General features: G+C 40.8%; 1 protein-coding gene across 1 annotated transcript in view; it reads right to left on the reverse strand.

Moving 5' to 3' along the window:
* Positions 1-275: 275 nt before the first annotated feature.
* The window catches only part of LOC124272504 (GTP-binding protein GEM-like), a 42,802-nt gene continuing 24,268 nt past the window's right edge, over positions 276-18,809 (reverse strand). Inside the window, exons 3-4 of the mRNA XM_046707712.1 lie at positions 2,910-3,096; positions 276-1,289 (exon numbers count right to left, since the gene is read on the reverse strand). Coding sequence (XP_046563668.1) covers positions 1,033-1,289; positions 2,910-3,096 — 444 coding nt within the window. The 3' untranslated portion in view covers positions 276-1,032. The remainder of the gene's footprint in view (positions 1,290-2,909; positions 3,097-18,809) is intronic.

Below are 18,809 nucleotides of genomic sequence, written 5' to 3' on the forward strand. Positions count from 1 at the left end.
ATATTGAAGCAATCAAAACATGGAATAGAAGGTAACACGTGGCATCGCAAAGGATATTATATGTATCTGAATACAATAATTGCAACCAAAGACGAACGTGATGGTGATAAATATACAAATAAATATTTCATCGCAATAACAACTTGATAGTGTTGACCAGCAAAATGAATGTTGAAAATCAAACCTGAATATTCCGTCTCGATCCAACAGCACACTCCGATGGAAAATGAAAATGGAAAGAGTTTTCACCCCTTCTTGTTTAAAGAACGTAAAACTAAAGATCAGAATTTTAATTTTAAAATTTGATTACATATCTGTCTCTTCATCCCCAGAAGCCAAAGGGGTCCATCAATCTAAACAATAACAATGGAATATCTTCAAGGGAGAAAAAGAGAGGGGTTATATATACATATTTTTTATGAATACGATAAAACGAAAAATGAAGAAAATCATAGAAAACCAGGAAAAAAGACAACTTAGGCAAACATACAAAGAAACATTTTATCAAAACCGTAAAAGGAGAGAAGTAGCTTCTATTTACACCAGTTAGTTGTTGGAGTGTCTAGGATGTCAATGTCTCGTTCAGTATTGATGGTGTTTTGTGGAGATGGGGAAAGACACAAGGGACGTTATCCTCTGCACTGAAACTATCATACCAGCCTCACAGGAATACATCCACACTGTATGAAAACTGCAAAAATATCTGAGCAAGTGTTCATTCAAACTGCCACCGTAAATCCAACTGCAGCTGCATAAGCATTGAAGCTCAAAAATGTGTTTAAAAAAGGTAAAGAAGGTATTTTTTGGCCAAAGCGCATTGAATATTTATCTGAAAACTGACAACGACGATATCCTATTTGTAATTTACAAAACCACGTGGACAGAAACGTCAACGTCACTGTCGTTTGATGTGGAACATCTTCACCAAGAAGATCCAGCCACGGAACAAATACTCCAAGGGTTGACTCTACTGAACAGATATTCTGAAACGAAATTTGTTGAATATCACCATCACCACATGAGTTGTATTGTTCAAGAAAAGAGATCCTCGCATCTTTGCGTTTCGGATGCGTGGCCGATTTTGAACAGTTTGCTGAAAAGGTTTGTCATCACTCTCTTGGGACGTGACATCTTGTTGAGCTTTTTGTCCTGGGCCTTGTCTCGGTCAGGTCGCAACCGAATTCGGATCTGGCTGAGAATCCCAACGATGAGGTCATCCACTCGGTGGTTCAAGGCAATAGAAATCTCCACATACTTGCAGTCGTATTTGGAGGCAATTGCAATGGCATCTGTGGATAAAACAGGATTGTTAATTGTTGCTGTTGTAAATCGCAAGAGAACATGAATGAATGCGGTTAGTTTTACGCCGCTTTTAGCAATGTTCCAGCAATAGCACGGCAGGGGACACCAGAAATGGGCTTCACAAATTGCACTCATGTTGGCAATCGAACCCGGGTCTTCGGCGTGGTGAGCGAAAGCTTTAATCACTAGGCTTCCCACCGCCCCAAGACTACATAGAATAATAATGTTATATCATTAATCAACCTATACAAAATCATAAATAAAAATACACTTTATCTTAATATATTCCCTGAAATCGATATGTCACAAAACATAAAATATATACACCCATGTTAGGGGTTGGCTGAACTGAAACAGGCAACGTTTACTTAATGATGACATAAAATAATAAGGCAAATAAAATAATGGGTATCATAGTTACGTTATGAACCTTACGTTAGCAGTGTTTTGGTAAGGTTTTGATAACCTTTGTAATTTACTTTTGTTCTAAAATCTATTATATTCCCAACATGTTTTGCATTCAATATTTATGACAAACAATGCTTCCGGCGGTCCTTCCAACCAATTAAGGGAATATACACGGACATCAAAACACAGCAACTCAACTAAATGGCATTAAATCTCATCAATATCATCAGCATATGTTTAACTTGATGGCCCAAGAAATGATCAACAACGAACACGAATGTCTGACTCTCCAGAGATCCACCCATTAGCAAATTAGAATGATTAATGCTATCATAACAGCAGGACTTCTCCATGTTTACAAGGCTGTGGCGGGAGTTGGTCTGTGTTACGTTGCGTGTGAGAAATTCCCAACAGTGCTCATTATTCACACAGGTAATTACCGAACTTGGAGAATGACAGGAGAATGGGAAAATGACTCTGAGTAACACATCAGTTGTAGCACAAAGCATCCAAAATGCAACTGATCGAGTTAGAGGATGTCGGTTTAGAATTTAATCTCATTGACGTCCATCTTGTTCTAACGCCCACGCTACACGTGACCTTCACAAAATGAACTGACGTTGGGTTGTTTGAGTTTGTGTGTAAATATTTTACAGTATTACGTTATGATTTTTTGATCATATATTTTGGAGGGTTTGAATTATATATGGGAACATTATTCCCTCAGATTTTAACGGCTGATAATAACTTATTCTGTAGATAACAAGATCTGTTTTGAGCGTGTTGGGTTTGCAGCCGATTTAACATTATTTCATTTACACTACGGCGTGTCCGTTGGATGTAGACGTCTTAAGACGTTCACGACGTTGATGAAACCCACGAGTGAGCGAGTGAGTAAGGTTTTACACCGTTTTTGCAATATTTCAGCTGTCACGGCGGGTGACTTCACGCATTGTACCATGTGGGTATTCGAACCCGGGTCTTCTACGTGACGAGCAAGCGCTTTAACTACTAGGCTACCACCACCACCACCACCACCCACCCCCACCCCCGAAACCCGCGAGAACGGGTTTGATGCTGATAATCCTTGCATGACCTTTGGAAATCTTTTAATACTGAAACCCTTTAGATAACAAGAAAGGTAGACTGAACACTTTATCCCCTGAAAAAGCTTAACTTGTTCCTTAACTTTATCATACCTCTTTCAGATATGTGCCTCCGCCGCACAAGGTCGGTCTTGTTGGCCACCATGATGATGGCGCTGTTGTTGCCGAGGTCGGTTCGAATGTGACGAACCAATGTTTTGGCCATTTCAAAAGTTGTGATGTCGGTTAGAGAGAACACAACCAGAAAACAGTCAGGTTTGACTCTTTCGATGTCACCCATCTGGAAATAAAAACGAAATGGATCATTATATGCCATCAACAATTACTACTTCTACTACCACTACTACTACTACTACTACTACTACCACCACCACCACTCGTGTTTTGAGACTATATCTAAAATAAAACAAAACTATTTATTAAAACAATACTATAAATGTTTTGAAAAGCGATTTCTTTGTTTGGCAACACGTGCACAATGTTTTTGACTTATGGTTCAAAAGGTGTATCCTCAGGGCTGCAACATAAAGCTATAAAGTGAGTGAGTGAGTGAGTGAGTTTAGTTTTACGCCGCTTTTAACAATATTCCAGCAATATCAGTGCGGAAGGGCTATAAAGAACGATGAGGACATTTCCAGTTCTGATGCGTATGTGACCAGAATTAGGCCCGACGCTCGTATTTGTTCTACTAAACAATTTACTTGGATTTGCATGTGTTTGTGGCTGATGTCACCGGTGGGACAAGATACGCACACCCTTTCACGATCCCCATGAAACGCATGCTTATACTAAAGTCGAAATCTTAAAATTGAACTTTCATGAATAGTTTTGTTGATTGTATATAGTTGAACGTTAACACCTTCGTGCTATAGCTCAGGCTTATATTCGTTATTGTCAATGGATCTGATGTTACTGGTGCACCAAAGGGAGGCAACTCTGTACATCAGCGTCTGAAACGATCGGGTCATACCTGTCCCAATGTATGCCATATGCGCAACTCAAAACGTATTAAAGTTAGAATATACCAATAACATTAGTGTTAAAGCACATGAGGCTGACGTGAGTTCTTACACTTCTGTGATAGTTCATAAATAGCATGAAGGCATGCAAAGTTTCTCCATAAGTATTCCCATATGGAGAATTATAACTCGATCGACGACTTTAACAAACTATTAGGCGCCCTATAGTCCTTGATGAAGACTGTGAGAATTATTTGTCCTTTGGAGCATGATAAAGTTAGTACCTGATTATTTGGGTACTTCTACAGCCATTAGACATTCCTCAATTCTTACTGCTGGCAACAGCAGATGCTTTCGTTTCCCTCACGCAAGCTCTAAATCTTTTCATCCTTAACAAACATGTACTGAAACCAGAACATTTCCCTAAACGTTTCGCCAACGCTGTAGAAAAAATAGAATTAAGCGTAACGCCGATCATATCTTCTTACGCACGTACATACATTCTCAGAATGGAGAAGTCGATTGAAAGCCTCGAAAGTGAGGACGTCTCAGACAAGTGACGAGAGGGTTATTTTAGGTAACTGTGAAGTAACATGCCCAGTGTACGAGAAAACAGGATATACCGAGCACGAAGAAATCTCCGCTGCCTCTTAACGTGGTAAGGTTGATGGAGGCAGCACGGAGCCTTGCGTAACTCCAGTGTTAAGTTTGCTTGTTGAAGTATTTCCCATGTGGCACAAGGAGATGGCTCGTCGTTAGCTTCGGTACTCCCCGACACTCTACAGCCACGTTATATTGATATCCTCATCATTATTTGTGCTGGAAATATATGGCAGTGTTGTGTAGTAGCGGTGAGGCAAGCTGGGATTGCGGTTTTCTGGGTTGTCTTTTCACCATACCTATATCAGTAGATGACTAGATTTTGTAATTAATGAACTGTCGGGGTAAGGAAAGCATACACTTTTGACTTATTTGGGGAACCAACATCACTTAATAATATGTTTCACAAGAGTCTGTTGTTCATTCTCAGTATTGGTGTAGATTTTGTAGTTATATAGAAAGCGGCCAGGCAAAAGAAAGTATGACTTGAAAACTAAATTGTTTTCTTTTGTTTGTTTGTTGTTTAACGCCGCAATCAGCAATAGTCCAGCTATATGGTGGCGGTCTGTAAATAATCGAGTCTGGACCAGATAAAGTATTTATCAACAGTATGATCATCGATCTACGCATTTAGGACATGTGTCAACCAAGTCAGCGAACCTGACCACTCGATCCCGTTAGTCGCCTCATACGACAAGCATGGGTTGCTTTGGACCCGGAACTTCATGGTGAATTTGTCCAGAGACGTACGACTGAAAATGGTCGCCGCAGACGTGAACACTTAAGGTCTCAAGTACAAGTTTGAACCCTGATGCCTGTGTCATCTATAACATAATCGAAGGATTATTTTTTTATTGTTTCAGTTAACCATCATCAAACATTATTTTTGTTGCCCGGCAGTTAACGTTTCAAAATCTGAAACAATGTATTCATTGGGTGCATCATTTACTGTTAGATTGACGTACATAATACAGATTGAGTTAGCGTAGAAGTAAGTCGGAGTGGAATCATGGAATCAATCTGCCGAGGAATGTCAATGATCTAGGTAACATGGACATTGAGTACGTTATTGTTGCTGGTTTATGATAATGCAGTTTCATTATATTGAACAAAAATTATATATATTGAGCCTGAAGCTTAAACGTTTCCACACAAATGCTGAAAGAGATTTTAAAAAAATGGTCAGACAACGTTTTTAGCAGTAACGAAGGGGAATCAAAATAAATTGTGCTTTGGAAAGTGTATTTCTGGTCCTGTCAGTCTTATGTGGGTGGTAATCAGAGCCCAGGGCTTAGATTTTCGAAGCTCTGTTAGCACTAAGATAGTCGTAAGTGACACATTTGAGCCCAGGGCTTAGATTTTCGAAGCTCTGTTAGCACTAAGATAGTCGTAAGTGCCATACATTAGAGCCCAGGGCTCAGATTTTCGAATCTCTGTTAGCACTAAGATAGTCGTAAGTGCCATACATTAACATTAACTTACGACTTCCTTAGCGCTAAAAGAGCTTCGAAAATCAAGGCTAAGGAGAAGTAGATTGTGAGGTAAAATACACGTGGGTGTAGTGCTGATTTATCAAGCATCACGTTCAGGGACCATAACCTTGTTTGGGCAGTTGATGTTATTTTCAAATCGAATTGCGGCATCTTATATGATATATATTTTTCAACTTTTTATTTTTAACACAAATACACGTTCAATTTCTGGTTCTTTTCAGTGTTATAGTAGCACAACAGTTCGTGAAAAAGAATGAGCACGATTTTTAGCCGTTCTTAGCAATAACAGATCGAACGCGGACCTGGCGAGCGAACACATTAACAACTAAGCTAATCGGAAGAACATAAAACGTGATCGATAAATATGTAAAGCATGGGGACATGTATCATCGTATTATTATTGCTGATCCGTTCTTAATTAGGTTTTATCATCACGCTCATATACCTCCAGTTCGAGTCAACAGTATAAGTCTAAGGACGAAGGGATGTATCACTACTAAGTCTCGACTACAGGACCTGAAACAATTATACCGGAAAATCCCACGCAGTGTAAGTCGATCTATATACTTCCACTTTCGCAGCGATTCCTGTAGTGGTTAGAGCCTCCGCCAGGAGAGCGGAAGGTCGCGGGTTCGATCCCCAGCCGCGTCATACCAAAAGACGTTAAAATTGTTGGTCCCTGCCTGGCGCTCGGTATTAATGGGTACAACAAGGACTGGTCAGCTCGGAGTCAATAAAATGTGTCTGAGTGGGGTATTCATGCTTTACTGCGGCATGGTATCTCAGTGAGCTAGCGTTATAAAATCAGCTTAAGTCTGGGCAAGTACAAACAGCCACACATATATATACACGCATGCACGTCGTCATATGAGCGAAATATTCTCAAGTACGTCGTTAAACCTCATTTCACCTCAGCACCTCACCTCGAATCCTGCAGTTTGGATTGCTTTTAGGAACATAATTATATTCTCTGTGTCCTCTCTGTTGTATATTTAATGTCAACATACCCAAACGGAGTTAAATACTTTTTGGTATATACTCACATGTAATTGCTGTGTCATCAGTTAGTAAACGTATTGGCGTATGTGTTTGAGAATACCACCCTCGATAATCTCCACTACCACATTGGCAACGTTGGGCCAACGTCTGAATGCTATCTGGGACACTATTATCGGATTGTATACCCTGGATATTATCGAGGATGGAGAATACAGATTGAACGACATCATTGAATATTCATTACACAGTAAACCACGTTTATACGAACACGCTTAGTAAACTGACGGATATAACGAATATTTATATAGTAAACACGAACACGCTTACAACGAACTGACGGATATAACGAATATTCATTAACGAACACGAATATTCATTTCATAGTAACCCAGTTTATAAACGCTTGTAACACATATTCATTATAGTAAACCACGTTTATACGAGCACGCTTATAACGAACTGACGGATATAACGAATATTCATTACATAGTAAACCACGCTTATACGAACACGCTTATAACGAACTGACGGATATAACGAATATTCATTTCATAGTAACCCACGTTTATACGAGCACGCTTGTAACGAACTGACGGATATAACGAATATTCATTACATAGTAAACCACGCTTATAACGAACTGACGGATATAACGAATATTCATTACATAGTAAACCACGTTTATATATAACGAACTGACGGATATAACGAATATTCATTACATAGTAAACCACGTTTATACGAACACGCTTATAACGAACTGACGGATATAACGAATATTCATTACATAGTAAACCACGTTTATACGAACACGCTTATAACGAACTGACGGATATAACGAATAACGAACTGACGGATATAACGAATATTCATTACATAGTAAACCACGTTTATACGAACACGCTTATAACGAACTGACTGATATAACGAATATTCATTACATAGTAAACCACGTTTATACGAGCACGCTTGTAACGAACTGACTGATATAACGAATATTTATTACATAGTAAACAACGTTTATACGAACACGCTTATAACGAACTGACGGATATAACGAACTAGATTTTATTGTCACGGCCACTTGCTATATATTTCAGTGGAAATGCATATGACGAACTACGGTTATGACGAACTGAAATTAGTCCCTTGTTCCTTATAACCGTAGTTTACTGTTTTAACCAATTACTGTTACCATTTGGAACCCCCGGGGCGCCAGTGTTTACGTAGTCTGTGAACAGCGAGGGTGCGCGGTTAGCGCTTGGAACAATCTAGGCACAGATCTTCGTTCTCGTGCATGATATATTTTACTGACGACTACAGGTCACGTTGACCTCAGTCTGCAGCGATGAGCACTGAGAAATGAAACAGATCAGCGGTTCTTTTCGGAGATATGGCAAAGGCTGCGTTGTTTTGACCCAGTAAATGTAGAATGTATCAATGGATCGTTTCAACAGGATTTCTTTTCAGATTCGTGTCGGAGATGAATGGTGATTTTGTTTATGTTCTTTAAAAACGTTTTAGACAATGGCCCTTTGGTGGACGGATTAGACAGGAAATACTGCTCGGTTTTCGGAGGGATTACGCGAAGGTTATCTAACATCTAGTCTCTGAAATGAAATATTTTACAGGAAAAACGGTTTCTAAATTATGCTAATAAAATATAATAAAAAGGAGCCCAGAGATTTTGCGGGAATCTTGCGGGAATCTCATATTCTAGACTTGCATGGACTGAATTGGGTCTAATTCTATTTAGGGTCTATATGACTACATGGTGGTGTGACATGATGGTGTGACATGGTGGTGTGACATGATGGTGTGACATGATGGTGTGACCCTGGTTGTGTGACATGGTGGTGTGACATGACGGTGTGACATGATGGTGTGACATGGTGGTGTGACATGGTGGTGTGACATGATGGTGTGACATGATGGTGTGACCCTGGTTGTGTGACATGGTGGTGTGACATGGTGGTGTGACATGACGGTGTGACATGATGGTGTGACATGGTGGTGTGACATGGTGGTGTGACATGGTGGTGTGACATGATGGTGTGACCAGCTCCGAGACTGTTGGTGTTGTTCAGTTGGATTGGGGAGAATTTCAAAGCAGGGAAGCCCGTTCATCTACATAAAGGTGCGGGGAGGTAGCGTAGTGGATAAAGCGTTCACTTGTCACACCGAAGATGCGGGCTCGCATCCCGACATGCGTACAATTTGTGAAGAACATTGTTTGTGTCCCCCGCCGTGCTGGAATGTTACTACAAGCGGCGTAAAACCACATTCACTCACTCCTTGGTCGTTCTAATTTTACGAACTGTCAGAAGTACCCTGCGATGAGTTGGTGAGTGAGTTTAGTTTTACGCCGCACTCAGCAATATTCCAGCTATATGGCGGCGGTCTGTAAATAATCGAGTCTGGACCAGACAATCCCGTTAGTCGCCTCTTACGACAAGCATAGTCGCCTTTTGTGGCAAGCATGGGTCACCCAGCGATGACATTACGCACGCAATGCTAAGCGCGCATTAACTGCCATCGGTACATTTCTATCACACAAAATCTATGTGAATTTCTTTTCGGAAATATGTATTATTCAAAAAGGTCAGAAGTTTCGCCGACTTAACATGCTCGTTAATCTAATGGCGCACTTGGTTGACATGGGCATATTAAACAGATTTGCAAGTAGATATGACCTCGGGATTAGGTTTGGCTTATAAAAAACAACTCAGGAGAAACGAAAGGTTGCTTTCTCAACTCATGTGATTAGGGAATCGTCCTTTGGAACAGATAACTAGTTTATAATGGTGACACAGCCAGTGCGTCTGTATGTGTCTACTCGTGCAAGGTTCAAGGTGTGAAAGCGTCCGTGGTATAAATTAATTGTGTATGATTAAATTGTCAATAATTTATTTGAGAATCCAGGAGATCTGGTTTAGAAGACGCTTGTTTTAGATTAATCAATAAGTCAGTTTAAAACTCAATGAGGATAAAGGTGGGGTTTTGGGAGAAATCAATGTACCAATCTAAGTTGGGATCGTGTGTCGATGTTCCAGTGTCAATGCCAAACCGGTTTGACCAGTGAAGATCCGAATTAGCATTGGCCTTCAGTAACCCATGCTGGTCGTAAGAGGAGACTACCGGGATCGGGTGGTCAGGCTCGCTGACTTGGTTCACACATGTCATCGGTTCCCAATTGCGCAGATCGATGCTCATGATGGTGAGCATTGGATTGTCTGGTCCAGACTCGATTATTTACAGACCGCCGCCATATAGCTGGAATATTGGTAAGTGCGGCGTTAAACAACAAACCAACCAAACAAAACAGTCAAGGGAGTGACAATTCATTTGCATATCCACATCTTATCCTAATCGTCCGATTGGTTATATTCATTTCAGTCTAACTTTACATTTGGAAATATCCAGCTGTTATTGTTCGGTAGAGTTAAAAGCCACAACTGATTCAAGATCTGGAATACCTGTATCATTTAATGTTGACAGGAAAGACGCCTGTTTGTCATGAATGGCCGGAGATACCTGTCATCTGACCAATGTCCTCTGTTTAAATTCAGGGGTCACTTGTGGCCAAGTCATCTAAATTTTCTGTTCAGAGTTGCCTCCCTTAGGCGTGCCAGGATCCGATGATCATATTTTCGAATCCCTAAATTGCCTCATGATGTTCGGCGTGTTCACAGCATCAGTCTCGTATTCATATATTTCACCATTCACTCACTCACTCACTTTGTGTTTTCCACTCCGGTCGCGAAACTGAGGATACGCCGCAATCGAGAAAACATTCGCCCGACATCTTAATGTGCGTATCAATTATTCACGCGTTATTTAATTTCATTCTTGCTTTTTGTGCAATGGGCACATGTTCACGCGGAGGATTCTCTTTCGCAAGTAATCATGGAAATGACGCCGGTTACACGGAAGCCTTGACCGTCTTTGCAGACCTTGACTGCCTTCCCGGCGTATCAACTAATTGCATTCTGGCTTTCCATTACCAAAGAACTATCGATTGCTTCAAAGTACATTTACCAACAAGAAGGGTGTAACTGGATGTCATATGCATCACTCCTATTCTGTCTTTATGAGCAAAGCTTTTTCGTGCAATGAATGAAAATAAGTTTCAGTTAACAGTTTTTTATTCGAGTACTTGATGATGAGAAGTCGTGTGGAATACATAACTGAAGATGAATTGGACGTGGAGGTATTAGGAAGTAAAATGTCTGAAACAACTGTCTTATGTGGTCTCCCGTCATGGCAGAATGGTTTTATTGAAATAGTGACACATCTTCTAGGATTAACATGTCCACCATTAGAGTCGGAAGTGTGAACGAGGCTGAGTGAGTGAGTGAATTTAGTTTTACGCCGAAGTCAGCAATATTCCAGTCAGTGAGTGAGTGAGTTTAGTTTTACGCCACACTCAGCAATATTCCAGCTATATGGCGGCGGTCTGTAAATGATCGAGTCTGAACCAGAGGGTCCGGTGATCCAAAGCATGAGCGTCTACGAATCAACGAAACTGGGATACGATGACGTGTCAACCAAGTCAGCGAACCAGACCACCCGATCCCGTTGAGGAAGGGGTCATATCTCGCGCTGGTTATGTGACTGTGATGTATTCGGAGTCATTTGTCAGCGTAAACTGTATGTGATACATTCTTGACAGTTTAAGACTTCATTATCTCGAGTGAGTGGGTGAGTGAATCGGCTAATATCGATTTTGAGTGCTTGAAAAATTGGAGAATATTGTATAATTATGTAAACATTTTTTATATCCACTTCAGTTTTCATAATTTGCGTTTGATCAACATTGTCAAAGTCGTCCCCAGACTGTTGCGGTACCAGGCTATCGCTTTTGCTTTAGCTTATTGAAAAACATAACATATCATTGGGGGCGATAGGGTAACATAGTCGTTAAAACATTCGCTCTTCACGCCGAAGATCCGGGTTCGATTCCCAACATGGGTACAGTGTGTGAAGCCCATTTCTGGTGTCCCCCGCCGAGATATTAATTGCTGCGATATTGCTAAAAGCGGCGTAAAACTAATCTCATTTATTCATGTTCTCTTGCGATTTACAACAGCAACAATTAACAATCCTGTTTTGTCCACAGATGCCATTGTAGACTAATGCTTAGTCTCTGAATAGATATAATTTTGATGGCAACAAACAAACCTGTAATAAGTTTAAAAGGAGCCCAAGGCTTTAGCATTGCAGGGAGGGCTAGGCTGTAGGGAAAATAATATGGTTCAGCGACTGAGACAGACTTATGCCATTGCAATTGCCTGCAAATACACAACACACACGCACGCACGCACGCACGCACGCACCCACGCACACACGCGCGCACACACACACACACACACATACATACACAACAGATAGTGGCACCTGACTCTCGTTAGACCGTATATACTCGGAGTGGCACCATGTGCCGCATAGCGTAGAAACAGTGATGCCTAAATATGCAACAGATGTTCACAGTCAGATATCACTGCTGCTCCTTAGCAACAAGAGATGCATATTTAAATCGTAACAATTCCCTCTCTTCATATAATCCAGGTCGATTCAGAATACAAAGAATGGGGTGTTTGGTTACATAAGATAAGCCTACATACCTGTATAGATATGCTAAAAGACATACTAAATTATAAATTAGTAGTACTTCGGTACAGCTGTTTCATCTATCCATGATATTTTGCATTGTAAATTTATGCTCTTCATTGAATGTTGATGCAGAGTGTAACCTTTCTACAAAGAATATTGCTGCCTGGATCAATATCCAGGTCACTGTACAATCCAAGACTTATGATGTTTGTCATTATTTTCTGTTTCAACTATCCAGGGTATTTCAAATTATAAATTTATGTTTTTTATTGAATGTTGATGCAGTGTGTGACCTTTCTACCAAAACAATTACTGCCTAGACCAATATTCACTCCATCACTGAACAATCCAAGACTTATGCCTTTTGTCATTATTTTCTGTTTCAACTATCCAGGATATTTCGTACTGTAAATTTATGCTCTTCATTGAAAGTTGATGTAGAGTATGACCTTTCTACAAAGAGTATTGCTACCTCAACCAATATCCACCCGTCACTGTACAATCCAAGACTTATGCCGTTTGTCATTGTTTTCTACCTGCAATGGATATAACTGATGGCTAGGCTCTCGCATCAACCACACCTATCTGACGATTCGAGACGTACTTCTGTAACTGGGTAAATACATGCAGATAATGAATAATTAATGGCATTGGGATACAGACAAGGCAACTGACATAATGACACTGAACAGCAGATGAAGCCACAGATGCTTTATCGTGAAAACAATGATGTTGTTCTAAAGGATGACGTCGTGGATGACTACGTGGGTGTAGGGGATAATAGATGATGGCTGTCCAGGAAACGAGTGTAGGGGGCCTCAGATGATGTTATTGGTCTTCAGTTAACACTATCTATTTCCTAACGGTAAAAGGTAACAGAGTAGGCTTAGCGGAATTCGTTGTATGAACGACGCCCACTGATATGCTCGATACCTATGATCGTTGTTCGAATTCCACATTTTAACTGAATATTTCCAGGTTCATTTCGATCATGTTGCTGAGTTTTCCAGCACAGTATCCATGCCGGTTTTTACAGAAGTGGTACACTTCAAGATCCGGGTTAGAATTGGTCTACAGTAACCTATGGTTGTCACGCCAGGATGGTGATGATTTTTCATAAAATGTGAATGCATTGATTTTATCTCCTGTGTTGACCATACATCGACGCCCATGTTTTCCTACATTGAAAATAAAACTTCCTAAAGGTTTTCCGCAACGCGGCCTCTTAAATATACAACTAAATTTATATACTACACATTGTTGCATAGTATTACTATTATAGTACCCGTGAAGATCCGGGTTAGAATTGGTGAGTGAGTGAGTGAGTGAGTGAGTGAATGTAGTTTTACGCCGCTTTTAGCAATATTCCTGCAACATCACGGCGGGTGACACCAGAAATTGGCTTCACACATTGTACCCATGTGGGGCATCGAACCCGGGCCTTCGGTGTGACGAGCAAACGCTTTAACCACAAGGCCACCCCACAGCCCCTGGTCTCCAGTAACCTAGGGTCGTCGTAAAAAGTGTTCGTTTGTAAGTTGATTTGTTGTTTAAAGCCGCACTCAGCAATATTACAGCTATATGGCGACTGTCTGTAAATAATCGAGTGACCAACATCATGAGCGTCTATCTACGCAGCTTGGATACGATGTATCCACCAAGTCAGCGTATCTGACCACCCGTTAATCGCCTTTTACAAGCATGGGTTGCTGAAGACCAATTCTCACCCGTAGTTAGTTTTAAGACAGGCATAGGCTAGACAACAAAAAGAGAGACACACAGTCATATAGTCAGCCAATGATATAAGCTCTATTGGGATATCACGCGCTTACGTAATGGGGCTACGCATGTTGTAAATCAATTGCGTTAATGATCGCGAATGCTCGGAATCAATGGAGCCTTGAAGGATATAATAAGGTGACTCATATAACAATTCCGTTGACTCTTAATTATCCTTTGGTTGACATTACAAGGCCGTAACTATGGGGGGAATGGGATTTTGGTTGAAGAGAAGATCGGAAGTAATCACAAGAGGTAGAGTATTTTTCAGACTGGATCTTTGTACATGTATGGTGAATCAGTTCAACATGATATTATATCTGTCTAATATCCATTTGCCTGGCGTATTCTTGGGAAAGGGTTTACTGTAATAACTATGCTTTGACCATAAAATCTGGTCGATATGCTAAGACTGAATACAGTCATCAAAATATGACATTTGTAAGCAACATATTACAGACCAATGCCATGTTACTGAGTATCTACAGAAGTCATATCCATTAGATGCCCTTGAATATATGATATTGTCAAAAATATACTTTACTTTATATTTATAATATATATACTGAATATAAAAATATCTTGGTAAGTATACAACTTACTTTAAAGTCAGTTATCAATCTATATTGTCTCATTGTAATTTTTTTACCTCTCCCCAAAATCGGTGCGTGTGCGCGCGCCTACTGTCGGCTGCACCAAGAAAGAAAATCTGACTAACATATTTGTCTGCATCTATTTTTCACCACATATTTCCATGTGGTTATAGGTAATGTTATACAATTTGCAATGGTCCTGAATTGTTATAACCATCAATGTTATTACCATGCAAGAGTGGGTTATCGTTATATTCGCCCGCTCCGTGCGCCATAAAACAATATTATGAGCTCCAGCTTTCGCAAGTGAACGTATGGGGGTCATGTGCACGATAGACCTTCTCTTTGATGGCAATGTGGAATGGCGCCTGGTTTGATTGTAGCGTTATTTTACGAGGACTTGCTGAGCGAGCACAAACCTTATTTAAAGCCTCTTTGTAAGGTCTTCAACGGCGTGCAAGCGTCTTGGAGTCAGGAGCAAAGTGATGCAAGACAGAGGCTTATGAAGTCTGTGAGCACGGGTATTGCATTGGTAGACCAAGGATCCTGTATGGTGTGGATGTGAAAATCAGACCCACAGCTATTTGTTCTCTTCAGCACCTGAATAAGGATTGCATCTAAGTCTACGCGCAACATACTGTTTTGTGTATACAAAGGCACGCAAGAAAAGTACGATTTGTCACCCAATGACAGCCATAAATCCATATAGCCAAGCCGTTTAAGTTAAGATACTTAACACTATAGAACAATTTATCTGGACTGCTCCAGGGTGAAAAGAAAAATTGTGATGAATTATCTGAATGGATCTCTGAAAGTGAGTGAGTGAGTGAGTGAGTAAGTATGGTTTTACGCCGCTTTTTAGCAATATTCCAGCAATATCACGGAGGGGAACACCAGAAATGGGCTTCACACATTGTACCCAGGATCTCTGAAAAGAACGTGGTCGAAGTTTAGTAAATTTAAAGATACCAATATCAGGGTATGTTTTGTCAGTTGTTTAACGCCGCACTTAGCAAAATTCCAGCTATATGGCGGCGGTCTGTAAATAATCCAGTCTCGACCAGACAATCCAGTGATCAACATCATGAGCATCGATCTACGCAACTGGGAACCGATGACATGTGTCAACCAAGTCAGCGAGTCTGACCACCCGATCCCGTTAGTCGCCTCTTACCCCAAGCTGAAGACCAATTCTAACCCGGATCTTCACGGGTTGATATACATGTTGTACATGGAAGTCATGTTGTGAACGTTTCTGTCGCCCTTTAATTCTCTGAATACATTTCACGAACAGTGTAAGTTCTCATTTTCCGCAAGAATCCTTCCGGTGCAGGCATAGAGCTAATATTACAGTCACGATTTCTCCAAATTGACGTCATTGTGTATCACACTGTACATTAATAGCAGAATGCACTCAGATGAAGGCGGAACAAGTCCGTCTAGACGCCCTGCTAACCAATACTCTTCCTGAAATATTTTAGCGTGTCACAACTGACATCGTTGTTTTGGACTTTACGTTGAGAACACGCAGATTTAGCCTAACTCTCTGAAAGGTCTGTAATAATGCCATAGACATGGTGGCGGTCTGTAAATAATCCAGTCTCGACCAGACAATCCGGTGATCAACATCATGAGCATCGATCTACGCAACTGGGATACGATGACATGTGTCAACCAAGTCAGCGAGTCTGACCACCGATCCCATTAGTCGCCTATAACGACAATCATGGGTTACTGAAGATCAGTTCTAACCCTCATCCTCACGGGTAATCGTGGTGTGTTCATTATCGAAATGATTGTATCTCGATACAGAACTTGTTCCTAGTAGATTTCCAGAACATTCGGTTTCATGGTTATCCTCACTGTTCTTCATTCCATAGAATTATATTTGACAAACCTAAAGCACTGGCGTTTTTCTGTACAATACGTAGCCGCCCCACAGCTACGTGAAACGCGCACAAATGTTGAAATGTTTGATTGATTGTCTGATCATTGCTTGTTGATGTCTAATGCCTCATTCAGCAATCTTCCGGGTATATAACGATCAGGACCAGACAAACCAGTGAGTGAGTGAGTGAGTTTAGTTTTACGCCGCTTTTAGCAATATTCCAGCAATATCAAATGGGCTTCGCACATTGTACCCGGAATCGGATCCGGGTCTTCGGCGTGACTAGCGAACGCTTTAACCACTAGGCTACCCCACCGCCCAGACAAACCAGTAACAAACGAGCATCGATCCGCGCATATGGGATACGATGACATGCTTCAGCCAATTCAACAAGCCGAGACACCGTGACGATCCGGGGTAGAATAGGTCTTCAGCAACCCATGCTTGCCACAAAAGGCGACTATGCTTGTCGTAAGAGGCGATTTGGTTGACACATGTCATCGGTTCCCAATTGCGCAGATCGATGCTCATGCTGTTGGTCACTGGATTGCCTGGTCCAAACTCTATTATTTACAGACCGCCGCCATATAGCTGGAATATTGCTGAGTGCGGCGTAAAACTAAATTCACTCACTAACTCAATAAGTCTGATAACCAAATCCCTTGCGTTGCTTCTTACAAACACAGGTTCCTGAAGACTGGGTAGACGAACGTCTCTGAATATATCTATAATGTTGATAGAAACAAATAATTACTTTTAAATCGAAAAGGAGCCCCAGTGAGATGTGCGACCCTGAACCTGGGGAAATCTAGACTTGCTTCATTTAGGGCTTTAGCATTGCAGAAAGAGCTGGGTGGAAGGGAAAATAATGTAAGACTGTGAGACAGACTAAAAGTCAAGTTCTAACCCTGATTTCCAGGAACGATTGGAAAAAGACAGCAGTTAATAAGCCATGTATAAGCGGGTATTAGTACCTGGATGTAGCGCTATATAAATACCCACATTATTATTATTATTATTATTATTATTAATAAACACATCGCGATCGTTGCGATGACCACATCTCAGTATCCTATAACACTTCGTTTGTTTCCCCTCGATTCTGACAGGCCACGAACCTCCCGTTGTTACTACGCAACCCACATGATCTCCTAAAGCAACCCCGTGGCACTGGTCTCCTGTATGTGGTAATCCCAGACCTGCCTCAGCATGCTAAATGATTGATCCATTAACATCTGCTATCCCTATTGTGTTCGTAGCCAAGGCGCAATAACACCGAACAGCATTTAACACAAAAGGAACGTAAATGTCAGGCTTTAGTTTTTCAGGAAGTCTTTGGAGTACACTCAATACGAATAGACACTGATATCATTAAAGTGTTTCTGATTTGATAAAAATAATGACCGGTAATTGTATTCCCTATATATGAAATATTAGTTGTAAATGGTCTTAAGCATCCTCAATTATCTTTGATGCCGTCCTCGGTTGCGCGGATCCGCCCTAAGGGTTTGCCAAGCTTAACTCCTTCTTTGCTCTGTGTTTTAATTGGCTGTGACTTGAGGTACTTTCGAAAGAACCTTCCTCACTGAATATTGTCAAGAAGAAAATGAACTATTTTTTGGCCTTTGATCATCATCTTGAACTTTTCACGCAGAACACACCAGGTTCAAGTACGCCTACAGAGATAAGCTTGAGTGTTCCGACAAATTGGTCAATATAGCCGGGAATCATTTTATGGAAGACTTAAGTGACGAAGGACGAACAACAACTTCTGTTCCAAGGTTTAGAAATTCCCTTCGTCAATGTGCAGGAATGTAGTACCGCTTGCATTACCACACCTGCTACCAGATAGCTTGATTTTTTGTTTTTGTTTTAAAATGAAATAAGCGTCTTTCATAAACGTAACATCCTTCGGATCTGAAATTATCTGACACGAATAATGGGGATTTTGTTTTAAGATTCGGATGTTTATTTGCCCGTCCAAACATTGAGGAGGGAAAAAAGCATGAGCTTTTCTTGTAACATAACACAATAGACTCTGCGATACTTAAATATTGATGTTATACATT

The sequence above is a fragment of the Haliotis rubra genome, unplaced genomic scaffold (genome assembly GCF_003918875.1).
Source record: "Haliotis rubra isolate DU_JTF1 unplaced genomic scaffold, ASM391887v1 Scf103, whole genome shotgun sequence".
NCBI lineage: Eukaryota > Metazoa > Mollusca > Gastropoda > Lepetellida > Haliotidae > Haliotis > Haliotis rubra.